The sequence below is a fragment of the Geotrypetes seraphini genome, chromosome 3 (genome assembly GCF_902459505.1).
Source record: "Geotrypetes seraphini chromosome 3, aGeoSer1.1, whole genome shotgun sequence".
NCBI lineage: Eukaryota > Metazoa > Chordata > Amphibia > Gymnophiona > Dermophiidae > Geotrypetes > Geotrypetes seraphini.
The window spans coordinates 143,475,236-143,503,095 of NC_047086.1; the positions used below are offsets into that span (position 1 = coordinate 143,475,236).

The 27,860-nt window shown below is 41.1% G+C and overlaps 1 protein-coding gene across 2 annotated transcripts in view; it reads right to left on the bottom strand.

Moving 5' to 3' along the window:
• The window catches only part of IFT172 (intraflagellar transport 172), a 413,076-nt gene that overhangs the window by 238,706 nt on the left and 146,510 nt on the right, over positions 1-27,860 (bottom strand). For both annotated transcript variants that reach the window (XM_033936511.1, XM_033936510.1), the window contains 4 exons: positions 12,643-12,779; positions 12,206-12,313; positions 11,768-11,852; positions 8,470-8,562 (listed from right to left, as the gene is read on the bottom strand). In XM_033936511.1, coding sequence (XP_033792402.1) covers positions 8,470-8,562; positions 11,768-11,852; positions 12,206-12,313; positions 12,643-12,779 — 423 coding nt within the window. The remainder of the gene's footprint in view (positions 1-8,469; positions 8,563-11,767; positions 11,853-12,205; positions 12,314-12,642; positions 12,780-27,860) is intronic.

Here is a 27,860-nt window from a genome sequence, read left to right on the forward strand (position 1 = left end):
TCTTACCTCTGCTAATCTTCCTTCTTGTAAATCTCCTCTGGAGGCTGAACACTAGGGTTCTTATATCTTCTCAAGGCTGCAGGGCTCACAAACAAATTTTGTCTCCTCCCTGAGTACACCTCCCTGGATACTTCCCATGATGCTCAGTTGGTAGCAAAGCTAGGTAGATCTAGCACAAACAGGAAATACAAGAAAAGCGAGAGAGGGGTATGGGGACTCCCTGCTACAAGTCAATTCTACTTATAATATTCCATTGCAATGAATCTTCAGTAGAGCTGGATATATGAACTGAAATCGTTGTTTTAGTTCCACCAATTTAGTGCACAACAGATAGTAGGGCTTGTGTTTATCTTGGAGAGCCACAGAAAAGTCTTGGCTAAGACAATAGACAAGTCCTCATAGTGAAGCATATCCTTTTTAGCCCTATACTTTGTGACGGTAGTTGAAGACTTTCACTAGAACTACTCGAGGACGGGTGTCTCGTCCAATCTGCGATTCCAGGCGGTGGACCCTCTCAAGACGTACTGGTACCATTTCAGGAAACTCCAGGATCCAAAGATTTGAGCGACGAGAGCAATTCTCGAGATCTTCAATTTTTTTGGAACTGTGCCCGAACCCGATCCTGCAAGGCCTCCAACTCTATCATATGTGCCATCGCCATGTCTTCTACAGCGGACACCCGTTGTTCCAACTCCGTAGTACGTTTTGCCACTTCCAAAAGGATTTGTTCTAAGTGGGTGATTTGCGCTAAGTGATCCACTTGCAGTCCAATCACCTGCGCCACGGCAGCCTTGATATGGTTCAGAGCCACCTCAGTTAATTGGGACACCGTCGGTGACGTGGTCTCCGCCATCTTAGGTTCAGTAGGCCGCACACGTTCCCAGTCTTTGCCACCAAAGGATTCACTTGTACCCCCGCACACCAAGCCAGAAAGCCCCTCCAGCCTTTTGCATAGGCTGACACCATGGATTACCTAATGCTCTGAAGGAGCATTATGAAGACCGCAGATGAGTAGCCCACAGCTGTCAAGGCCGTGCGGTCAAGCGCCAGGCCAGAAGACCAAAGCGGTCCGTATCTTTAAGCACTAGAGGGCTCTGTGTGAACAACCTCCATGGTAAGGAAGATGCAGACCGTTCCACAAGCTCAACTGCACTGCGTACTAAGGTCTTCTGGGCCAGACTGGGGCCACTAGGAGTACCGGATCCTCTATGAGAGGCCACCCGGCACAGAACGCGCCCTATCATAGGCCACCGGGGAAGACATACATAAGTTTCCACACAGGTGAACCAGAGCATCGAGCCCTTCGCTGCCGACCTCCTGTTGGCAGCTGAAGAACCCATCCGCTCTCCGGTTCCCTGAGGACGCCATCAGATCAAAGGTGGGATGGCCCCATCGGTGAACAATGGACTCGAACGCTAGCCTGGACAGGGACAGTCCCCCGGTCCAGAATCTGAAGACTCGGGAAGTCTGCCTGAACATTGACTACTCTGGCCACATGAGCCGCGGACAAGGCCACCAGATGCCTTTCTGCCCAGGAAAAGAGCATTTGAGCCTCCAAACTCAGCAGGGGACTCCTTATGTTTCTCTGACGGTTGACATAGGCGACAGCCATCGCAATGTCGGAGAACACATGGATGGCCTCCCGATGGAGACACCGTCAAAATCTCAGCATAGACAGACAGATCACTCGCAGCTCCAGTCGATTGATCGACCATCTGCTCTCCCACACAGTCCACCGGCACAGATCTGCAAACTGCTCCCCAACCGGAGAGACTCGTGTCCGTTGTCAGGGGCACCCAGACCAAGACTCGCAGAAGACTTCTGTTCAGAGTAACAGTGGTCAACCACCACAGCATGCTGCTGCGTGCCATTGCCAACCAAGGCAACTACACCCCAAGTGCATCCCGCTGAGGATTCTACCGATTCAGAAGGGACAACTGAAGAGGACAAAGGTGAGCTCTGCCCACAGAATCACAGCCATGGTTGCCACCATGAGACACAAGACCTACAGAAACTACCAGGCCATCGAGGCTGAAACCGCTAACTTGTCCCAAATGGCACTCCATAGCTTGAGCCTCTTGGATTCCGGCAGGAACACCTGGTTGCGGCCCGTGTGGAACCGGATTTCCAGGTACTTGAAGTCCTGCATCAGCTTGAGATGGCTCTTCATGAGAGTGATCACCCAGCCGAGACTCCCCAGCAAATGCACCACCTGGAGAACTGCCAGGCGGCCTTCTTCTAACGAGGGAGCTCTGATCAGCCAATCATCGAAGTATGGATGTACTAGCACACCCAGTGAGCGCAGATGGGCAGCCACCACAACCATGACTTTGGTGAAAGATTTGGGTGCTGACGCCAACCCGAAGGGCAGCCCCGCGAACTGAAAGCGTTTCTCGAGTACGTGAAATCGCAGGAACCTCCTGTGATCTGGAAAAATCGGGATGTGGAGGTACGTTTCTGTGAGATCCAAGGAAGCCAAAAACTCCTTGTGCATCACTGCGGCCACAATGGAACGCACCGTTTCCATCCGGAAACGCAGAACCCGCAGGAAGGCGTTCACTACCTTCAGGGCCAGAATAGGTCTGCAATCTTCGGAGTCTTTCAATGGCACAATGAAGTATATCGAATATCTCCTGGAGCCCAAGTCTCCTTTTGGAACAGGCTCTATGGCCACCAGAACCAGCAACCAGCACACCTTGGCTTGTATCTTGCTGGCTCTGTCTGGATTTGCCACAGGAGAAGATAGGAAGAAGACCGTCAGAGGTCGGAAAAACTGTAGTCAAAGGCCCTCCATGAGCACCTCAAGGACCCACTGGTCCGAAGTTATCTTCTGTCATTCCGGAAGGAACGCCGAAAGCCTGGCATCATAATTTTCTCTTGGGAGGTGCAGTAGGACGGGAGTTGTAGGAATGAAAATTCGCCAGTCCCGCACTCCTGCGCGGACAAGGTTTAGAGCCAGGGAGCACCCTCAGGCTTACATTCCTGAACACTTGCTATAAGGTCATCCAAACCCTGGCCAAACAAGAGCGAACCTTTAAAAAGTAACCTTCTCAGCATAGCTTTAGATGAAGAATCACCCGACCACTGGCAAATCCAAAGCATTTGCTGAGCGGAAACTGAATAAGCTCCAAGCTTAGCAAAAAACTTTCAAGATGTCATAGAGTGCGTCTGCCAAATAATTCACCCCCAGAAACCAGGAATTCGAGATCATGAAGGACAATCTCCTCGGGATCCTGGCGGAGCCTGGTGTGACATGCCCGGTCCACAAAGGAAGTGGCCGCCGCAGCTCACACTCCCGCAGTAGCGAAAACAAAAAGATGCTTGAGAACAATATCCTTCAGGACAACCCCTCCATCCGAGGGTAAAGAGATACACTTAATGACCTGAGCCATAGCCGAATCCACCGTCGGTGGGACCAGGCACTAGGTGAAATCCAATGCCATGGGATACAACTTTGCCATGGTCCAAGCGCGACCCTCCAGGGACTCCCAGACATCTAACAGCACTTCTGCCAACTGTGTATTGTCCGGCAAGGAAGCGGACAGCGGTGGCTTAGAACTCATGACTGGATATTCTGCCTGTTAGCATGCTCTAAATCCAGGTTCCGTGTTCACAGTGACCCAGAAATAGGGTCGGGCAAGCGGTTAGTCTTGAAGAGCCGGCGCACCGCCTAGTCATCCGCAAGGTCTCAGAACCCATTGTTCTGGGCATCAGCAAGATCTGCTAAGTTATCCACATCTGCTGATTCCGCTTAAGAAACAGGCAACAGCAAAGGCACAGACACTGAAGCAGAAGCAAAGGCGGGGTCAGGCCGCCTGCTTTCTGGCACCCCAGGAAAGGAACAAATCGACATGCTGGAATCCAAAGGTGGAACAGCCTGTTGTACTGGAGTCTGAGTGGGAGAAACAGGCAAAGCCATTTTTTTAAAAATCCAGATCTCGAAAGATTAGCAGACTTATGAGACTTTTCCCTATAATTACGCTTGCGTTTCGCAGAAGCGCAATCTGCACCCAATTTAGGTGCCCCAGATGCAGCAATCGCGACTCCAATGGAATTGGAGGGAGTTAGGACCTCTCAGGAGGAGGGGAGCGCAGGATCTGCACATACCTTAAGGCCTGCGGCACACATGATACACGGCCGTGAATCCGGCAGCCATCCACCGTATCTAATCTAATCTAATCTAATCCTTAGGTTTGTATACTGCATCATCTCCACGTTCGTAGAGCTCGACGCGGTTTACAGTAGGAGAAATAGGAAGGAACTACAACAGAGGGTTAGAGGTAGAAGTGTGAAGAAATTTTAGAGGACTTGGGATGGCAAGATATAAGAGTTTCCTTGATTCCTAAGTTGGAGGGAGACTTACATTTTTTGAGAAAAGCCAGGTTTTCAGATGTTTGCGGAAAACTTGGAGAGAGCTCAAGTTCCAAAGATGGGAGGTAAGGTTGTTCCAGAGCTCAGTGATTTTGAAATCACTGAGGTCTGAAATCACTGAGGTCACTGAGGTTTGAAATCACTGAGGTCCCTAGCTTTCCTGTGTGGGAAATGCCTTTTAGCGAGGGGAAGGATAGTTTTAATTTGTGGAAGGATCTGGTGGTATTAGGGTTTGAGGAATTCCAAGAAAGAGGGATAAAGGGAGGGAGGATACCATATAGGATTTTGAAAGTTAAACAGGCGCATTTATAGTGGACCCTGGCGATTATCGGAAGCCAGTGGAGCTTGGCCAGGAGCGGGTAGACATGGTCAAATTTACTTTTAGCGAAGATGAGCTTGGCCGCGGCATTCTGAATCCGTTGGAGTCTGTGGAGGTTTTTCTTAGTTGGGCTTAAGTAGATAGAGTTGCAATAGTCCAATCTGGAGAGGATGATGGATTGGACAAGGAGGGTAAAATGTTTTTGATGGAAGCAGGATCTAACTTTCCTCAGCATGTGAAGGCTGAAAAAGCATTTTTTTACCAAGGATTGGAGGTGGCCATTGAAGGACAATGTGGAATCAATAATGATGCCCAAGACCTTGCTCGAGAACTCAAGCTGCAGAGAGGTAGTGGGATGGAGGTGGGTAGGTGATCTAGTTTTGGACCGAGCCAAAGAAGTCTTGTTTTGGACTCATTCAATTTCATTTGCACAGTGTGTGCCCAGGATTGTAGGTTCATTATACAAGAGGATATGTTCTGAGACAGGTCGGTAGGGTTCGAATCGGTCTCGAGGAGGACGAGGATGTCGTCTGCATAAGTGTAAATTGTTTCCAGGGGGGACAGGTGGAGGAGTTTTAGGGAGGACATATAGATGTTGAAAAGGATAGGGGATAGTGGAGAGCCTTGCAGGACTCCACAATTCGGTTTCCAGGGGGAGGATGAGGTGCCATTCATGTATCTAAAGCATGAATCCATGCCATCCTGTCCTGAGGAGGCCATATGTGAAGTTTTGAGAAAAAAACAAAGCTTCTAAGGTAAAAAAAATACACTTTTTTAAATGTCAATGAAAATCCAAGATGGCCGCCGCAGGTGCCGATTTTGCCCTAAAATGGCCCGGAAAAAACACAGGGAACCTGGAAAAACAGCAATTTTATTATTTTACAGGTGAGGGGGACCAGGGCCTGCAGGGAAACCACCCAAAACCCCGATTTCAGCACCCCCCAAAATCGCCACAACTCAGGGGCACACAGACACCACAGAGACATGTGCTGTAATGCATGCCAATGGCAGCCAGCAATACACAGAGCAAACAAAGGAGATCATAAAACTCAGGAGCTGATAAAACTGGATTTTCAGGTCTTCTAAGCGCCTCACCTTCCCTGTCACCTCAGATAACGACCACCAGGACCCCTTAGGGAAATTAGGGAAGATACGTGGTCCAGTTCTGATCCCGGCACCGCAGCAGCCTTCGCTCTACCCCTTAGCGGGCGAACAGAAAGTGAGATGGATCCCGATCCGATCTGCATGCTGTCTACAGCAGTTTCAGTTAACAGGGCACTCCCCAGAAGCAGACAATATTCAAGTAAAAGTCTGCGATCTCCCGCTGACGGATCATTCCCAGAAAGTGATTCTGCAGCACTTGGGCAATACCCACGGCACAGAACAAATTAAAAGACTAGAAATTTAAAAATAAATCACAAGCAGAAGAGACAATAAACCCAGCAGCAAGGCTGCAGGAACAAACTGAGCATCATGGGAAGTATCCAGGGAGGTCTACTCAGAGGGAGGAGACAAAATTTGTTTGTTAGCCCTGCAGCCAAAATTGGAGAGGATGCAAGAACCTTAGTGTTCAGCCTCCAGAGGGATTGTACAAGAATGGTTAATGATGTGACGGTTGCCTTTTGAGTGGGAAAGCTCACTTTGGCATGTTGGAGTATACTGTGCTTCTCCACTGTTGAGTTGTACAAATTATCCTGTTTGCTCTCTTTTGATTATGTTCTGCTCTGCCCAATCTTTCTTCTACTTCTCTCTACTATCAGACAGAGAAATATAGTAAATGACGGCAGATAAAGGCTATATGATCCATCCAGTCTGCCTATCCATAGAAACATGATGGCAGATGAAGGCCAAATGGCCCATCTAGTCTGACCATCCATAGTAACCATTATGGTATCTCTTTCTCTCTCCGAGAGATCCCACGTGCCTATCCCAGGCCCTTTTGAATTCAGACACAGTCTCTGTCTCCACCACCTCTTCTGGGAGACTGTACCACCCTTTCTGTAAAAAAGTATTTTCTTAGATTACTCAGGAGCCTATCACCTCTTAACCTCATCCTATGCCCTTTCATTGCAGAGTTTCCTTTCAAATGAAAGAGACTCGACTCATGCGCATTTACATTACACAGGTATTTAAACGTTTCTATCATTTCTCCCCTCTCCCCCAAAGTATACAGATTGAGATCTTTAAGTCTGTCCCCATATACCTTATGATGAAGACCACATACCATTTTTGTAGCCTTCCTCTGGACCGACTCTATCCTTTTTATATCTTTTTGAAGGTACGGCCTCCAGAATTGTACACAATATTCTAAATGAGTTCTCACCAAAGTCTTATACAGAGGCATCAATAACTCCTTTTTCCTACTGGCCATACCTCTCCCTATTTAACCTAGCATCCTTCTAGGTTTCACCGTCACCTTTTCAACCTGTTTGGCCACCTTAAGATCATCACATAAAATCATACCCAAGTCCTGCTCTTCTGTCATGCACATAAATTCTTCACCCCCTAAACTGTACTATTCCCTCGGGTTTTTGCAGCCCAATTGCATGACCTTGCATTTCTTATCATTAAATTTTAGCTGCCACATTTCAAACCATTCTTCAAGCTTCGCCAGGTCTTTCTTCATGTTATTCATACCATCCTGGGTGGCTACTCTACTGCATATCATATCCTAAAAGATCCCAAATGCCTGTCTCATGCTTTCTTGAATTCAAATATTTCCTTAGATTACTTTTGAGTCAGTCCCCCATCAACTTCATCTTATGCCCTCTCGTTCCAGAGTGTCTTTTCAGTTGAAAGAGACCTGCCTTCTGTGCATTTATGCTGTGGGGATATTTAAATGTCTCAAACATATCTCCTTTCTCTTGTCTTTCTTCCACAATATAGAGAGCTAATGATTACAGACCAATCTGCTGTGCTGAAGAGGGTGGTACAACAAACTGTGTAATAAACACTTTGGTTCTGACAGGTTTTCAAGTATGTTGTAGAGTTGTGGAGATTGATTTGTGCTTCCTTTTTTTTTTTTAAATTCTTTATTCGTTTTTAAACTTTCATCAAATGTACAGAAATCATAATAAACACTATTAATTAGATCACTTGTCAGATATCATCGAGTAACAATAAACTTTTATTGATCATGACAGGAGTTGCCATCTAACATATTACTAATAACTGGAAAGATCACAGTAGATTTGTGCTTCTTTTTACTCATTATTCAGGTTATTTTACTTGTAATATTTATTATAATGAAAAGAAAGTAAAAAGTATTTCAGCTTGGGAGCAATAATAAAAAGAGCTTAAACAAACAAAAAAAATTGGGGAGTGTGTGGCACACTAGTTAGAGCTACAGCCTCAGCATCCTGAGATTGTGGGTTCAAATCCCATGCTGCTCCTTGTGACCCTGGGCAAGTCACTTAATCCCCCACTGCCCCAGGTACATTAGAAAGAGTGTGAGCCCACCAGGATAGACAGGGAAAAAATGCTTGAGTACCTGAATATATACCACTTAGGCTATAAGTGGTACATAAATGCTTAAATAAATTAAAAGAAAGAGTAAATATAGCTTAAGGAGCATGGTTATACAATCTTGTCACCAGTCTTCAACAGTACAGACTTATATGACATACCTGGAAGTAGTGACTAAACAATTTACTAAGTAGGTAACCCCTTATCTCCAGCTTACCTCAGACTATCCATCCCTAGCACTCAGTTGATACAGGGCATCATGTCAAACCTTCCACTTCTAGCTCTGTACCTTCAGTTCTAATTATGGTACTTACTTGCTCCAAGAAGATCATCTCTGCTAGCTTGTAATTCTTTTCCAGCATTGCCAGGCGGGCACGTACTTGGTAAGAGTCTGTACCATCACCACTCTGAAAAACAGACAGACACCTTTTTAACCTGTTCTTTAACAGGGACTTTGAAGAGCTTGTCCTAGAAAGTAAATTCAACATATTCTTTTAATTTACTTTCTAAGGTAAGCACCTTAAATAGTACTCCTGGGTAAACACAAAAAACTTGCATTGAGGGACATACATTTCAGTACTAAATTTATCAGAACCAGAATACCGAGTACTAACATTCATAGAATGATTTCATAAAAGAGCACCTAGACAGGGAAAGCACATAGGCAAATATGTTGTGCCTATTTTGTTTTAATATCTTTATTAGATCACACGATTCATCAACAAATTTCTCTGAAAGATGGCATAGCACAATGCCCAACACTTACAAAATGCAACATAAAAGGGATGACCCAAAAAGTTTTTCTTTTCTCAGACACCCCCCCCATCCCTTTTCAAAAACCCTTATCCTGTGTACCTTTATAAAAATCACAGCCCTGAAAGGTCTTATACAAGTTACACCTGCTCCATGCTGATCATGCCCAACAACTCCCAATCTCAGACAAGTTTCAAGTTTCAAGTTTATTGGTTTTTGATATACCGATCATAAAACAAATATCTGACCGGTTAACAATTTAAAAACAATTTTTTTAAAATAGGAGAGTAAGAATTGGTTATTGGTGTGTTGGAGAAATTAGTGAAAACATATTGGACATATACAGACAAACATGACTGTGAGGGAAAAAAAAGGGAAGGAAGGGAAAAGTTACATAATATAAGAGGAAATGAGATAGAGGGAGGGGATAGAACATAAAGGGGAAGGGTGCTTGGTATAAGAGTTATGCGCAGGAATAAAAGAGAAATTTAGGGCTAGAGTGAGTATATAAGTGATTAAAAAAGATTAAGATTTATTAAAGGCATCTTGGAATAGGAAAGTTTTAAGATTAGTTTTGAATTTAGTTAAATGGATTTCATCCCGAAGAAATTGAGGGAGAGAGTTCCATAGCGTAGGTGCTGTTATGGCAAAATTAGTCTTTCTTGTATAGTAGGATTCCTCACAAAGGTAGGTGCTCCCAGTCTCCTATTCTGTGTATACTGTCACTATCACTCCCTTTCACTGTGGTGGGAGTTGGCAGGTCTTATTATAAAAACTATAATCTAAAATTGTAATAACAAATTGCAGAGTGGTTAGTGCATTCCAACAAATAATGGGTTAAGCTGGAACAGAACTGGATTCCAACTATACCTTTGTGGGTGGTGACATGGCTGCCTGATCCTTCTTTGCAAGCTATTATCAAGAGGACCCCTCTGGCAGTGCAGGGTCCTCTACAGATAGAGGACCCTGCACAGATATTTTCTATTAGAAAATAGGCTTTTCCCAAAAGGAAGTATTTTTGACAGACCTCTTTGGGCTATATATCTGGCTATATACCTGGCTTTCTCCAGGCCCAAACTGACCAGACATTTTTAAATTGGGGGAAAAAAGAGGACTCTATACTATGAGAGGAGGGGTGAGTGGTTTCCTTTTCAGCTCTACAGGAAGAATTTGGTTTCCCAAATAATCAATCCTTCCAATAATACGCACCTTCATAACATGTCAGGCGAGAGATGAGCTTTGCCTTGCTGAGACTAAAGGAGGCATATCCAAGATATACTTGGCCCTCTTAGTCAATCGTACCCCTATTGATTATTATACCCATTGTTAGGAGACAGATCTACAAACCACATATGAGCAGAAGCAATAGGAACAAAGCTTCTCATATTTACTTAAGATTTCTATAGCAAGCAATTTAACAGAAAATGGGTATAAAATGTTATATCATTGGTATCACACTCCTGCTCATCTATAAAAATTGTTTAACATAGGGACGGGTGACTGTTGGAGATTATGTGGGGGCAAAGGAGATATGTATCATATATGGTGGACTTGCCCAAAATGACAGTTATTGGACAGCCATTCTCTCCACAGTTCTCCATATCACTAGAGAACAGTATCCTGTCAAAGCTGACCACTGCCTGCTCCATGTTAAACCTCTGGGCGTGCGGCTTGCTATACATAAACTGGCCACTTGTATTTTTGTGGCAGCCAGGTTGATACTAGCCAGAGAGTAGAAAAACCATCTTCCCCTGCACTGGAGGTTGTTTACCAAAACTGGATTATGCCTTTTCGATGACTAAGTTGACTGCCCTTAAAATTGGACAGGTAACTTCTTTCTATAAAATATGGGGCCACTATGCCTACCGGAAGGAGGGTTTATCATAGGAATAGTTTCTAATAGGATTTTATGCCGTTCAGATGAGATTGTATCATTTAACCTTTGTGTGGGGCCCGGTGTGTTGTACTGCCTGTTGTCCGAATGGAGGGATACCTGTATAATAGGGAGGGAGGGTTGTATGTCTGTGTGTGTGTGGGGGGGGGGGGATAAGTTTGTAATCTCGGAATTTCCATGAAGAATAATGATGCTACTGTTTAGTGACGGTTGTAACTTCTAGTATTTTTTTTATCTTTCTGTTTTCATTTTTGTTATATAAGCTTTTTCAATAAAGAAATTGAACCCCCCCCCAAACAAAATTATAACAACAAAATTAATGGCTTTATTTCAGCTTTAAATTAAAAATAAAATTCACAAAGTCCCAAATTTCTTAATTTCGAGTCCATACTTGGTAAGATATTTGCTGCCATATGGCCCAAAATGTTCTTTAACACAGTTCCTTTGGAGACCACAGACTTCTCAACAAATTGCTTGCAAATGACCTACTTGGGGCACCTGCTTGATGATGTATCCACAAAGGAGATACACATTTTTTTCCTATTATGAAGAGTATTCTGGGGGGGAAAAAAGTATTTACAAAATCAGGATTTCTGGGGAAAAATCAAAAACTTGAAGAACTTGCATGCACTCTCTAAGTTTGCATAACTGGAAGTCCCTTAAGCAATTCAGTTTTAAGAAGACTTAAACATTGAAATTCTGTTGTTAACCTTCCAAGTGCTGAGTAGGAAAAGAAGACAACAAATAAAAGAAAAAACAAGGTTTTGCCATCATTCAAACATCTAGCAAATGTGATTAAGCTGAAAGCATCTCTCACCCCTCATCCTACATCAGGATATTTATCTCTATCTAGCAAGTCTTGCAATAAGTCAGGCCAGTCATAGGCTCTGCAATTCTTGTTGATAGAATGAATACTAATGGAAGTCAAATCTGTGCAATAAAAAAGATACGAAAAGTAAACTTACATATTCTTTGGCTGCTTGATCAGCAATATCATTAGTTTCATGAAGGAAACGAGCTTTTGCCACATCTCCCAGAGCTGAAAAGCACCTAGAAAAGAGTATAGTTATTGACTGGTTCTCCCTTTGTCTCTTAAATACAGCAGAAAGCAAAGCAGCTATAACCATATTCTATTACATGGGCAGGGTATTCTTTTCTGTACATAAAGGGCCTGATTTTATATATGGTGCCTAAATCAGCATTGACAAGAATGATGCTTAATGTGATTCTACAAGGTGGGCATACTTTTTATAGAATCACGTTTAGACCCTGTGTGCATTGCATAACTTAGGTGCAGGCATTTAGGCCAGAAAAGATTAATCCTCTTACTCAAGAGATTGCTCTGTGGATGGCAGGAGAAGAAGGGTTCTATTTCCCCTATTAGAAGCAGAGCTCAACAATACCTTTCAGCAATGTGCAAATGTTTTGCCTCCAGGGCCAATTTGCTGAGTGTCTTCCACATGGCTTCAGTCTCTGTGGACATCTCAAGGGTCTCCAAAAATGCAACAGCCCTAGGGTGACATGGAAATAAGATGCAAATAAGCAGCAGCTAAGAGTTTTACAGTGCCTTGAGAAGCAGCATTATGAGTAAAAAGCTCAGCTAACATGATAGAAACAAATATGGTTTAGCTAAAGAAAACGTAATCACTATAAAATATGCAAGAGCAGAAATGAAAAAAATAAGAAAACAAATTAGCAGACAATGTCAGCACAGACCCTACAGTGTTAAGATTTTGTTTCATTGTTTAGGTTAAACTATTCACTGAAGCCAAGGTTAATCAGCATATGGAATCATTAGCTGACAACTTCTCTACAAAAGACTTTTTCTTCTGACGCTCACCTATAATAATCTCCATCATCAACTGCAGTGCCAAACTCAATCAGCCCCTCATCTAATGTATATGAAACAGTATTTACTCCTTCAGTGACAATGACTTCAGTTTTACCGTTACTTCTCTCCAGATCGACAATTTCTCCCTGAAATATAGAAACAATAAGGAAAGATTAGGTTCTTACCTGGATAATCTTGTTTCAGTTCCTACTTTAGGTAATCAATCCATGCTCGTGAAGCACTTAAAGAAGGGTGTCAATCGCATCTTTCAGCTCTTCCTCCTTCACAAGTGGAGTAACAGCTCCCTCTTCAGTTTACAGAAAGCAATCAAGCTCCACTGTAAAAGGAGAAAATAAAAGGAGGGGCACGGGGAACTTCCCCGGAAATAACATACATTTCGGCTCTGCTCTGTAAAAAACCAATTATTATCATGAACTTGCAATATAAGTATATCAATGAACCAACCTGCTATGTACAATTAGCACTTATACAAAAATTCTAAAATTTCACTCCACAAGCTAAGAAAGCTAGCTTATTACTTAAGCAAAAGAAAAGCCTCAGACAACGGAGAGGTGTACCTACACTCTTCCATCAAAAAACTTTCACACAAGTTTAACGTTAGCAGGTGGAGCAAAAAAATAGCTGAGAATGATTACTGGTAAAAACCACCGAACACAAACAGGCCAGGCCGACGATCGTTTCGTGGCTGGTAACCACTGCTTCAGGGCCTTAGCGCCAAATCCAGGCTTTCAGTACGCAGATCCTAACTGCTTTCTTTTTTTTAAAAATATCTCTATTTATTTTCAAACTTTCATCAAGTGTACAAATATCAAAACAGTAACATAATAAACATAACTTGATAATCTTACTATTGTATCTTATAATACATATATTTAACCCTCACCCCTCCCATCAAACCCATTAATATTTTCTAAAATGAACAATAAAATATAATACCCTCCCCCCTCCCTACAATAACTGGTGTATACTTCAATAGAAAAATGGTGTTTAATCACTACAAAAGGATGTTAATGGCTCCCAAATTTTAATAAAGTTCTTATAATTTCCATGTTGTATAGCTAATGATCTTTCCATTCTGTACATGTGACATAATGAATTCCACCAAAAATTAAAATTGAGTCTACTGTGATCTTTCCAATTATTAGTGATATGTTGAATGGCGACTTCAGTCATGATCAATAAAAGAATGTTATTATGTGAAGATATTTGACTCTTTTTTCTCATAGACATTCCAAATATTACTGTATCATGAGACAATGCCATGTGGTTTTCCAATAAACAATTTACTTGATCCCATAGTGAGTTCCAAAAGGCTAAGATACAGGGACAATAAAACAAAAGATGGTCTAAAGTCTCTACTTCAAGATTACAATGCCAGCATCTATTAGACTTTGAACTATTTAACTTTTGTAATCTAACTGGGGTCCAAAATGCTCTATGCAAAAGAAAAAAACCATGTTTGTCTCATAGATGCAGACAATGTACATCTCATCCTCCAAGACCAAATTTGTGGCCACTGAGATGCTGAAATCTGATGCTTAATCTCAATGCTCCAAATATCCCTAAGACCATTTTTAGGCTTTTTTTTTTTTACAGATTCACTAATACTTTTATACCACTGTGCGGCCTGGTGACCCAGAAAGCCAACCTGAAAGCATAAAAATTCCAGACTACTGTATATTAAGATTTTTCCATTCAGGGAACCCTACCTAAATGGCCTGCTTCAGTTGCAACCACCTAAAACTTTGTGATTTATTAAGACCAAATTTATGGGGGGGCGTGGCTTAACGCGAGCACGGATGGAGGTGTAATCGTGAAGCTCCTCACCATCCAGGCAAAGAAATAAAAAAAAAATTATTTTTCCTTCGGAATAACTACATAGAAAGTATATATGAAAGAAGCTGAGCTAATGATCTAAAAAGAAATCCTAATTTGCTGCAGCTGAGGCGAAGTATGCGCTGACGGGAGACGAAACAGCTGAGAGCCGTTTAAGATTTCGGCGGTTTTATTAAACTCGCAGTGCTGAGTTCGCGAGGTTTGAGTGAGTAAATAACAAGATTGGTGGGGAGAATTTGAATAAAATATCTTTCCTGATCAGATATAGAAAAACTCGTAAAGAGAAAATAGTTGCCCTTTGGCGACGTTGAAAGGAATATACATTGAGGAAATACTGAGAGAGAGGAATACCGACATTTTCTTTCAGTGATTGAACATCGAAGAGCTGAAAATAAATAAATATTAACTTACTAAGTAAATGAAATACATTACATTACTCTTCTCTGACGGGCTGCGATTGGGCTTGAGAGTGAGGAGATAGAGGAAAGGATCAACGGAACTTTTTAAAAAAAACTGAAGCAGCAAGGCGTCGAGGCAGTTGAGAGACGCTGTGAATGAACTTACTAAGTAAATGAAAATTACTTTTCTCTGACGGGCTGCGATTGGGCTTGTGAGAGAGGAGATAGAAGAAAAGGTCAACGGAACTTTTAAAAAAAAAAAAAAAAAAGCAGAAAGGCGTCAAGGCAGTTGAGAGACGCTGTGAAAGAACAGAGAACAGTTGATTCAAATTTGTCAAATAAAAGGAAAAAATTATATAAAGTGTTGCTCTCCTCGGTCGGAGCTGCGATTGGGCTTGTGACAGGAGAGCTAAAAGAAAGGACTACTAAACAATTTTGTTCAGCGCTGAAACGGTATATTATTAAGAAAAAATGAATGCCAAAGGTAATTTGTGAAAGAACCTGACAAGTAAGAGAGGGATATAAAAGAAGGAAAGGTTGCCGGTCTAAATATCCCCCTCCTTCATTGAGAAAGTGAAGGGGTTTAAAGGAAAAGAACCAAAAAGGAATACTGGTTCTTTTTTTTTATTTTTACATTTATAGAACTGGAAACAAAACTGACAGTTACTCCAAAGAACTTTTTATCAACATTAAAGAGAAAAAGTCACTAAAAAGGAGTACTTAAGATTGAGACAGATAACTGAAAAAGAGAAAAGGGCAAGGAAAAAAAAAATTTTCTACTTCAAAAGATAGAAACAAAGCTTGGAAGAAAAGGAATTAAAAACATAAAAATACCAAACATAAAACCAAGAGACTAAACATAAGAAATAAGAATAACCAAGAAAATAACAACATGGCAAGCACAAGACAAAACAAAAATGAGGCTGGTACATCTGCAAAAAGACAGAAACAAGATCAAATAACACCAAGCAAGATACCACTTCCTATTGATGAACCAGACATATTAAGCAAAGCAGAAGTCATGGAAGAACTAAAACAAATCAAACAAATGCTTAAAGAAACTATAACTAATATGTCTGACATGAAAGAAGAAATTTTAAATATACATAGACAAATGGAAGTTAATAACAAAAGAACAGCTGAATTAGAAACAAAAATGGAAGCTATAGAATGTGAATCAAAAAGATGTAAAAATGACAGCCTGGAATTAAATAAATTAAAAGATCAACTGGAGGATTACGAGAATAGAGGAAGAAGAAAGAACATCAAACTCTTTGGAATACAAGAAAATCTAGAAGGAAAAAATACTATCCTTTTCCTTGAAAATTTAATTCCAAAAATTCTACAAATAGAATTGAAACAACCAATTGAAATAGAAAGGGCGCATAGAATCCCAATTAAAAATTTAGAAAACAAAGGCAGACCAAGACCAATAATTTTCAAAATGTTGAGATACCAACAAGCATTGGAAATACTAAATGCTGCAAAAAAAGATAAAAATCTAAATTATAAAGGATCAAGAATATGGTTTTTACCAGACTTTGCCAAAAACACAGCAAATAAAAGAAAAAGATTATTAGATTTGAGACCTCTACTAAAAGAAAAAGGATTTAAATATGGTCTATACTATCCGGCGAAAATGAGAGTGTCATCAGGAGAAAAATCCTTATACTTTGAGGATCCCGAAAAACTAAAAGACTTTCTTTCTAAACCAGAACCTATGATATTTTAATATAAAACATTAAGATGGTTTTGATGATTATACTAAGGAAATACAAATTAATAATTGAAAAATGGATAATGATATATTAATGAAATGTTATGTAAAAATGATTAAAGATATAAAAGATTAATATTGATAGAAAGAAGGGAAATTTGTTTGAATATAGATTGCCTGGAGAGAGGAGAATATTCGGGTTGCAATTCCAATGTGTATCCTTAAGCAGCCAATGTATTGGGTGGGAAAGGGAGGGAAAATGAGAATATTTAATAGTATTATTAAGGGTAAAATAAATAAGGGATTATATACATTAGGGGTAAATATGTGTGTCGTGAAGGAAAAATTTTTTTGGATTTTAAATATAGAAGAAGAGGGGAAGAAAAATATAATGAAAAGTATTAAAAAGTATAATGTCTTTTAAAATATATTCTATTAATGTCAATGGCCTGAATCATGTAATTAAAAGAAAAAAAGTATTAACATTTTTAAAAAAGCAAAATGCGGATATTTACTGTCTGCAAGAGACCCATCTTAATATGAAGGAATCACAGAAATTATCAGGTGGATGGATAAAAGAATGTTTTTTTGCTCCAGCAGTGGGTAAAAAAGCAGGGGTTGCAATTCTTATAAATAAAAAATGTATGGCCAAGATAAAGATAAAAAGTTTAGATCCACATGGAAGATGGATACAAGTTGATATAGGTATGGGAAATGATACCCTGACGTTATTCAATATATATGCCCCTAATTCGAATCAATCAGAATTTTTCAAAAAGCTACAGAATATGTTATTACCACTGGCTGCCTCTAATTTAGTGGTGGCTGGAGATTTTAATGCTGTAATGGATCCATTATTGGATAAAAAACCAGGTAAAAATATTAAATCTTTAGGTCTAGATAATTTGGTTCAGTCATGTGATTTGAAAGATATATGGCGTATTCTTCATTTTAATGATCAGGAATATTCATTTTGTTCACAGGTTCATAAATCATTTTCAAGAATAGATTATATTTTTGTTTCAACAAATAAAGTGCAACAGGTGAATAAAGCCTCCATTGATCCTATTATTATTTCAGATCACGCGGGAGTATGGATAGAATTACAATTAGACCAATTAGAAAATAATAGACCTCTTTGGAGATTTGATAATGCATTGCTTGTGGATGATAAATTTTTGGAAAATTTTAAAACACAAATTAACGATTTCTTTCAATTAAATTTAGTGGAAGATACATCTATAGAGAATGTATGGGATGCATTTAAAGCAACTATGAGGGGTAATATTATATCATATTCAGCTTTTATTAGGAAACAGATTAAAAAACAATATATAGAATTAGAAAAAGAAATAAAAATATTAGAAGCTAAATTGGTAAGAAAATGGGAATATGAAATTTTACAAGCTCTTTTGAAAACAAAAGGTAAATATAATGAATTAACTTCAAAAATGATAAGAAAGGATTTGTTTTCCAAGCAAACAGTGTATTATGGAAATTCTAATAAGGCGGGGAAATTATTAGCAAATTATCTTAAGGCAAAAAAAAGGAGAACTAATATTAACGGAATAAAAGATGATAATGGTATAATAACAAATCAAACAAATATAATATTAAAACAATTTTTAAAATTTTATAAGGACCTGTATTCTTCCGAACCTTATTTGGAGAAACAAAAAGATGGGAAAAATTTTTTAGATTTAATTAATGGACCTAAAATTCCTGATCATATAAAACGAAGTTTAGAAGAACCTATATCACTAAAAGAATTAGAAACAGCATTGAGATCTCTTAGAGTTGGATCCGCTCCAGGTGGTGATGGTTACACAGTAGAATTTTATAAAACATTTCAAAATATCCTTTCCCCACATTTATTAAAATTATATCAGACACAACTTATAAAAGGTAATGTAAAAGGTACTATGGCTGAATCAATAATAATTGTTTTGCCTAAGCCAAATAAAGATCCTACTTTGGTTTCAAACTACAGGCCTATATCTTTGATAAATGTTGATAATAAACTTTTGGCGAAAATTTTGGCTTTAAGATTAGCAAAAGCTCTCCCACATATTATAGATATGCATCAAATGGGTTTCGTTGCTAAAAGACATTCCTCCAATAATTCTAGACTATTATTTCACATGCTAAACTTATCAAAAAAAATAGATGAACCGACTTTTACAGTTTCATTAGATGCTGAAAAAGCATTTGATAGGGTAGAATGGAATTTTATGTATCAGGCTTTAGAATGGTTTGGTATAGGTTCTGGATTTATACAAATGGTAAAAACCTTGTATAGCTTCCCAATTGCAAGACTAAATATTAATAATAAGATATCTGATGGTTTTCAATTGCAAAGGGGAGTTAGACAAGGTTGTCCTTTATCTCCTTTGTTATTTGATGTTGTATTAGAACCCTTATTGTTAGCAATACAACAAACGAGGGAGATACAAGGTATTCCATATTCAGATATGGAATATAAAATTTCGGCTTATGCTGATGATATTTTACTTTATTTGAGAAATCCAGAGTCTACCTTATCTTCTTTATTGGAATTAATTGATAAGTTTGGTAAATTTTCAGGATATAAAATTAATTGGAATAAATCAGAAATTATACCCTTGAATGTTCATTGTGTAAAAGGATTATTTGATACTTTTCCATTCATATGGAAAGAAGAAGGATTTAAATATCTAGGCATTCAAGTTAAAAATACAATTGAAGATACTGTAAAAGAAAATGAAAAATATGTAATAAAAAAAGTTATGGAGTTATGTGAGCAATGGAACCCATTACATATTTCTTGGTGGGGAAGAGTTCAAACTATTAAAATGATGATGTTGCCTGTAGTTTGCTATCAAATGAGTATGATACCTATTTATTTTCAGGGGTCCTTTTATAAAAAGCTTAATAGAATTTTAACAAAATTTTCTTTGGCTTGGTAAAACACCTAGAATAGCTTTAGTAACTTTACAAAAATCAATTAAGGAGGGAGGGGTAAATTTTCCAAATTTCTATAGGTACCATCAAGCCTATATTCTACGTCAGGGTATGTATTGGATCCTCCCAGAACTTATAGATAATGCACCAGATTGGTTATATTTGGAATGGCGCCTTATGTTTCCCCTAAATTTAGTTCATTTGCCAAGTATTAATATACCTAGAAGATACAGAGAAAATAAAATAATAATGGATACTTGGAAAACATTGAGGTTTATTGATAAATTAACACCCATCCCAATATACAAATCAACTAATCAATCCATATGGATAAACTCCAAGATCAAAATTGGCGGAGCTCAAATCCTTTGGAAGAACTGGATTATTGCAGGCATTAGATCTCTAGATGATGTTATTTCAGAAGGTAAACTGCTGGAATTTTCACAATTGCAACATAAATTTGGTCTTAATAAAACACAAAGTTTTAAATGGTTGCAATTGAAGCAGGCCATTCAGGTTGGGTTCCCTGAATGGAAAACATTGAATTATCAATATAGTTTAAAATTCTTATGCTTTAAAGCAGACTTCCTAGGACATCAAGCCGCAATGTGGTATAAATTAATATCTGGATATTTGAATAAAAAACCAAAAAATGGTCTAAGAGACATTTGGAGCATTGAGATTGGACATCAAATTAATGCATCTCAATGGCCACTAATTTGGTCTTGGAGAATGAGATGTACAGTGTCAGCATCTATGAGACAAACATGGTTCTTTTTATTACATAGAGCTTTTTGGACCCCTACTCGTTTGCAAAAATTAGACAGTTCTAAGTCCAATAAATGCTGGCACTGTAATCTAAAACCAGGGACATTAGATCATTTATTATATCATTGTCCCTATATAAAAAAATTTTGGAATTCAATTTGGCCACAAATTAATAAATTAATGGAAAATCATATCGCAATATCATATGATACAATTTTATTTGGAACGATGATGAGAAAAAAAAGTCAAATTTCACCAGAAAATAATAAGCTTTTATTAATTATGACAGGGGTTGCCATTCAACATATAACTAATAATTGGAAAAATTACAACAACCTAAATTACACATTTTGGTGGAATACCATATGTCATATTTTTAAAATGGAAAGAACAATAGCACTACAAAAGGGGACATATACTAAATTTATACAAATATGGGGGCCATTGACAAAATACTGTAATGAATAAATAATAGGATATTTTCTTCTTCTTTTCTTTACTTAGAGTTTTTTTTTTTTTATGACACACATATAGGGGGGATAAGAAAATAATTTATATAAAATATGTTATAATATATTTTACAAAATGTAATGTATGAATAAAAGGTAATAAAAGGGTGGGGGGAGGTGAAATGGGACAAAATTCGTTTAGATGATATTGTATTTGAAATAAAAAAGTTATTGAATATTTATCAATTGTATTATAATATGTTGTATACTTTTTGTAAAAATTTGAAAATTAAAAAAACATTATATTAAAGTAAATAAAGGGTGGGGGGAGGGTGAGGGGGAAAATCAAATCTAGATATATAATGTATTAGATATAAAAGTGATAATATATATTTATCAATTGTATTTTATTATTATGTACACTTTATGTAAAGTTTGAAAATAAAAAATAATGGAAAAAAAAAAAAAGACCAAATTTATGTTGCAATTGTGTAAAATCAAGCAGTTTACCATTTGAAATAACATCATTTAAAGTCCGTATTCCTGCAATCATCCAATGCTTCCAGATGATCTTAAAACTGCCAATTTGAATCTTGGGGTTTAGCCATATGGTTTGATTTGTTGATTTACTAATAGGAATAGCTGTTAAGTTGTTAACAAATCATAAGGTTTTCCAAGTAGCCATTAGAATTCTGTTATCCTTATATAATCTGGGCATCTTGATACTAAGAACATGAGGCTGGAGCCACCACATCCACTCTGTAGAACTTTGTAAAGATTTGGAGAGTAGACCAAGTAGCTGCAATATAGATCTCATCAGGTGGATTCCATTCATGAAAATGCCACACTTCTGGTCAAATGATCTTTGACAGAAAAAGGCAGCTGTTTTCCACAGCCAATGCACGCCGACGAAATTGCCATATGAATCCATCTGGTGATATAAAACCTGGAAACTGGTCTGCGTTGTCTGGATTGACTAGTTAGAACAAAAAATTGGTTGGAAAGGCAAGAGTCATTTGTCCTTTCCAGGTAGTTATGTAGAACTCTTTGTAAACCTAGCTTTTGCAAGATCTCATCTTGCTTGTTCGAACCCGTAGAATAAAAAACAGGTAAACAAACTTCTTGGTTGACATGAAAAGCTGACACAACCTTCACTACGAAAGAAGGTACTGTATGTAGAGAAATCCCAGCCTCTGAGATTCTTAGGAAGGGCTCTCTACAAGAAAGGGCCTATAATACCGATATCCATCTCACAGAGACTACTGCCACCAGGAATACCATCTTCACTCTTAGGTCCAGAAGATATGCCTCATAGAGAGGGTCATTTGGAAGCTTGGACAGGCCCTTCAGAATGATATTAAGATTCAAGGATGGAAAAGGCCGACGTACGGAAGGTCACAACCTGAACGCTCCCTTCAAAAACCAGGTCACATCAGGGAGAGATGCCAGAGATTGTTTTCCTCCTCGAACCCAGAAGCAAAGAGTCCCACCACCTGGATTTTGAGAGATCCCACTGCTAGACCCTTTTCTAATCCAGCTTGAAGGAATACCAGGATCACAGGAATTAGCACTGTGAAAGGTTCAAACTGATCTTTGGAGTACCAGAGCTGGAAAGTCTTCCAGACCTTAGCGTAGGCTGCAAACATTGATTGTTTCTTTGCTCAGAGAGTAGCAATGACTACCTCAGAATAGCCCATGCAGGTCAAGACCAACAGCTCAATAGCCAGGCCGTAAGACCAAAGCGATCTGGGTTCTCCATGGAAACTGGACCCTGACTGAGAAGACCAGCATGCATCGGTAACTTGAGGCACTTATCCTGTTGGAGATGCACAAGTTCCATATACCAAGGCTGGCAAGGCCAGTCTGGGGCTGCCAAGTTCACAAATCCCTGGGGAGACGTGATTTTGCAGAGGACCCAGCCTACCATGAGCCACAGGGGGAAACACACATAGAAGCCTCTCTTCCGGCCAAGGTTGAATCAGCGCGTCAAACCCTAAGCTTCCCAGTTCGTTTCTTTGGCTATAAAAAATATTTTGCCTTTGCGTTCTTGGCTGATGCTATCAAGTCCATCTCTGGCTTTCCCTAGCATTGCACAATGAAGCTGAATGCTCTTTGGGATAGGGACCACTTCTCTGGGTCTAAAGTCTGCCAGTTGAGAAAGTCAGTCTGTACATTTTCCACTCCCACTATGTGGGCTGCTGAAAGTGCTTGAAGATGGGCTTCTACCCACTACAACAACTGAACCTCCAGGCATAAGGGAGCTCTTCTGGTGCCCCCTCTCTGTTCACGTAAGCCACCATGGTGGCACTGTTAGAGAACACTCATAGTAATAGGGTGGATCAAATCAGTGGAGGCATGGCATTATATGTTAAAGAGGGCCTTGAATCAAATGGACTGAATATTCTACAGGAGCAGAAACACACCTTGGAATCCCTATGGGTAGAAATTCTGTGTGTAAAGGATAGTGATTGAAGTGTACTACCATCCGCCTGACCAGGATGAACAGACAGATGCTGAAATTTTATCAGGAATTAGGGAGGCTAACAAACTGAGTAACACAGTAATAATGGGTGTGTGCCTAAATTTTCTGTGTTTGGTGTATGGTCTGAACAGACGGTCCCAACTTCTCATCTGGATGGCAGAAAAACTGTAATCTCTGAAGCAGCAGTGCGAAACGGAGATTTCCCTGTCGGGTTTACTGGCTGCGGTGTCTGGGGGGTGGAGTACCGAGTGAAGTGCTCTGTGAACTAAGACCATTTTGGTAGCTAAGTTCCTCTGTCTTTCTGCTTTTGGATTTTTTTTGAAGTTGTTGGTGACTTTATCTTATTGTACAGATCTTGATTACACAATTTATTTTGATTTTGGCATGCCTTTGTATGTGGGTGGTTCCTCTGAGGGCTGCTACAGTGCTGGCTTTTCCACCCATAATTATCACCACATTGTGCAAGTATCTTCAACCTTTGAGTATTTTCTAGAAAGTGGAGTTTTCTTGCCAAATGAATCTGAACTGAGGCTTTTTCTCCACTTTTCTTTATTTTTTTCTTACTTTGCTCACATTGTGTACGTAAGCCTGTGTGTGTGTGTGGGGGGGGGGAAGGGGTACGACCTTGCAGTGTCTTTGAGGTCCCCTGTGTTTCCATTTGGGACATAGTTGTGAGCAGGACTGATTATATGTGTCCTTTTCTTTAGTGAGTGTATGATTTCAACTACCCCAATATTAACTGCTAGCGGTTACCTTTTCGGCAGGCAGCAAGGCAGAGGGGGAGCAGAGAGGCACGAGAGCTGTGCGAGGCGCTGGGAGAAGGAAGAAGCGCCCGCACAGGCAGAGAGACTTCGGGGCAGCGGCGAGGTAGCTCCGCCCACCCCACCGCATCAGTAGCGTGCGACCGGGCTCCTCCATAAAAGGAGGCGAGCCATCGGGCGCCGCTACTGCTAGTGGTTACCTTTTCGGCAGGCAGCAAGGCAGAGGGGGAGCAGAGAGGCACGAGAGCTGTGCGAGGCGCTGGGAGAAGGAAGAAGCGCCCGCACAGGCAGAGAGACTTCGGGGCAGCGGCGAGGTAGCTCCGCCCACCCCACCGCATCAGTAGCGTGCGACCGGGCTCCTCCATAAAAGGAGGCGAGCCATCGGGCGCCGCTACTGCTAGCGGTTACCTTTTCGGCAGGCAGCAAGGCAGAGGGGGAGCAGAGAGGCACGAGAGCTGTGCGAGGCGCTGGGAGAAGGAAGAAGCGCCCGCACAGGCAGAGAGACTTCGGGGCAGCGGCGAGGTAGCTCCGCCCACCCCACCGCATCAGTAGCGTGCGACCGGGCTCCTCCATAAAAGGAGGCGAGCCATCGGGCGCCGCTACTGCTAGCGGTTACCTTTTCGGCAGGCAGCAAGGCAGAGGGGGAGCAGAGAGGCACGAGAGCTGTGCGAGGCGCTGGGAGAAGGAAGAAGCGCCCGCACAGGCAGAGAGACTTCGGGGCAGCGGCGAGGTAGCTCCGCCCACCCCACCGCATCAGTAGCGTGCGACCGGGCTCCTCCATAAAAGGAGGCAAGCCAACGGCGCGCAGCCGTTCGGCGCGCGGCGAAGGCGAGCGGCAAAGGCGCTCGCCTTAGCGAGAGCGCCTTTGCGAAGGGCCTCAAGAAGGGCCTCTAAACAGAGCCCTACCACTTTGAACCAGATTCACTCCACTCTTCCCACACAAAAAAACAGATACTCCCTTTTATCACACGCAAGCAAGCACACAGGCAAACACACTCTTTCCTTGACTCACATTTGTTTTTCTCTTTTCTTTTCCTTGTTGAAATGGCAGGGAGAACAAGGAACGCCAAGACTATTATCAAGCTCAACACTCCAGCATCTAGTGACACCCGGGGGATGGCCAAGGACTCTACACAGAAGGCAGAGAGTGCCACTGAGCAGGGAACAGATGTCTCAGTGCTGACCGAGGCCACCCCCCTCCCACGGTATGCCTCGATCTCTACGCAGACAGACGAGATGAAACAGATAGAAGCGGACGAGGACGTTATGCAGGAACTGCGGAGCCTCAGGGAGGAGGTGAAACGCCTGAGGTGCATCAGAGAGGATGAGGCCTTCATCGACGAAGCCATCCAGGAATTGTCTCACATCGCAGAACGAAGCCTCGACAAGACCATCCTTGGCACTCCCAAACCTACAGCTCTAAACTCAACGATCGGAATACAGGAAATGATTGGAGATGCCGGTCCCTGGCAGCTGGTAACCTCTTCTACTGGCAAGCAAAGAAATCCCCCCCCATTCTCACATTCTTCTTCTTTTTCTCTCAAACAGGGCAGTTCAACACCAACGCCACAACTTTCCCTGAAAAACAGATTTCACATCCTTCAAGAAGGAACTGACGAGGATGAAGCAGAGGAGGATTCCGAACACATAACACCGGCTGCAATCCTCGCTGCTCGATCCACCCCCCCTCGGAAGGAGCGTAGAGTGGTGGTCATCGGAGACTCCATGCTAAGAGGCACCGAAGGACCAATTTGCAGACCAGATTTGCAGTCGAGGGAGGTCTGCTGTCTCCCTGGAGCCAGGATCCGCGACATCACCACCAGTATAGACAAACTTCTAAAACCTACTGACCATTTCCCTATGTTTCTCATTCATGTAGGTACCAACGATACTGCCGGAAGCACATCAGACAGCATCCCTAAAGACTTCGAGGCCCTGGGAAGGAAGCTAAAGCAGACAGGAGCACAGGTGGTCTTCTCATCAATTCTCCCGGTAAGAGACAAAGGCAGAGACAGGGAAGAGCGCATCCATAGGACCAACGAGTGGCTTCGCGAATGGTGTTTAGAGACGAACTTTGGATTCCTAGACCACGGAGCAGCGCTACAAGGACTACAGGGACCTGACGGACTTCACCTAACAAAGAGAGGCAAGAAAGTTTTTGGACATCGACTAGCACATCTACTTCGGAAGGCTTTAAACTAGGTAAGTTGGGGGAGGGTTCACACATACATACCAGAGCAGTAAGGATCCATCCTGGAGAAGCAAGTAAAACCCACACTTCTGAGCCTAAGGTAAGTACCCATAGTATACACACTTCTGAGCCTAAAGCAAGTACACTAACGGGGATAGGCATATCATCACAAATTTGGAGAGCAATGTATGTTAATGCACACAGCTTGGGCAACAAAATCCTGGAACTAGAAACAGAAATAAGAAATGCAGACCTTGACATAGTAGCGATATCCGAGACCTGGTTCACAGACTCGCATGGGTGGGATATGGTTATACCAGGCTACAAACTACTTCGTCGGGACAGAGAGGGCAAATTAGGAGGGGGGGTAGCACTATACACTAAGGATAATATCAAAACTACCAGGATCACAGAGGTTAGATACACAGGGGAATCACTTTGGGTAAACCTGGCCAGAGGGAACGAAAAATGCCTTTACCTCGGTGTGGTATACAGGCCTCCGAGACAAAAGGAAGACAAAGACAAAGAATTGATTGAGGACATAGAGAACATCACTTTACGTGGTGACACAGTACTGTTAGGCGACTTCAACATGCCAGATGCAGACTGGAACACCCTCTCAGCAACTACGAGCAGTAGCAAAAGAATAATGACCTCCATTAAGGGTGCACAACTAAAACAAATGGTATTAGAACCCACCAGAGAAAAAGCGATACTGGACCTGGTGCTCACGAATGGAGACAGTGTCTCAGAAGTATCAGTGGGAGACACGCTGGCCTCCAGTGACCACAACATGGTATGGCTCAACCTCAGGAAGGGCTTCTCTAAATCAAACACAGCAACGAGGGTCCTCAACTTTAGGGAGGCAGACTTCGACCACATGAGAGACTTTGTCCATCAAAAGCTGCAAAACCATGCAGAAACTGACAATCCGGAAACTATGTGGTCAAACCTAAAATCCATCCTGAACGAAGCATCCAGCCGCTACGTAAAAACAGTAAGCAAACGCCGGAGAAACAAAAAACCACAATGGTTCAACAAGGAAATTTCGGACCTCATTAAAATGAAAAAAGAAACATTTATTACCTTCAAACATCTTGGGAAAAGGGAGGCAAAAGAAGACTATCTGGCCAGATCTAAGGCTGTCAAAAAGGCAGTCAAGGAAGCCAAACTTCAAACAGAGGAAGATCTAGCACGGAACATTAAAAAAGGGGACAAATCCTTCTTTAGGTACATTAGCGACAGGAAGAGAAACAAAAATGGAATAGAACGCCTTAGGCAATCAGATGGAAACTACGCAGAATCTGATACTACCAAAGCAGAACTGCTAAACGAATACTTCTGCTCAGTATTCACCTGTGAAGCACCGGGAGATGGTCCGCAACTACAAATAAGAAACAGCCAAAATGACCTGTTTCGTGACTACGAGTTCACACCTAGTAATGTCTACCACGAACTTTCAAGACTCAAAGCAGACAAAGCCATGGGACCAGACAATCTACACCCCAGGGTACTCAGAGAGCTGAGTGAAGTTTTGGCTGAACCACTATCCGTACTCTTCAATCTTTCCATGTGCACGGGAAAAGTACCCCTAGACTGGAAAACAGCTAACGTAATTCCACTCCACAAAAAGGGCTGCAGAACGGAGACAGGAAATTACAGAC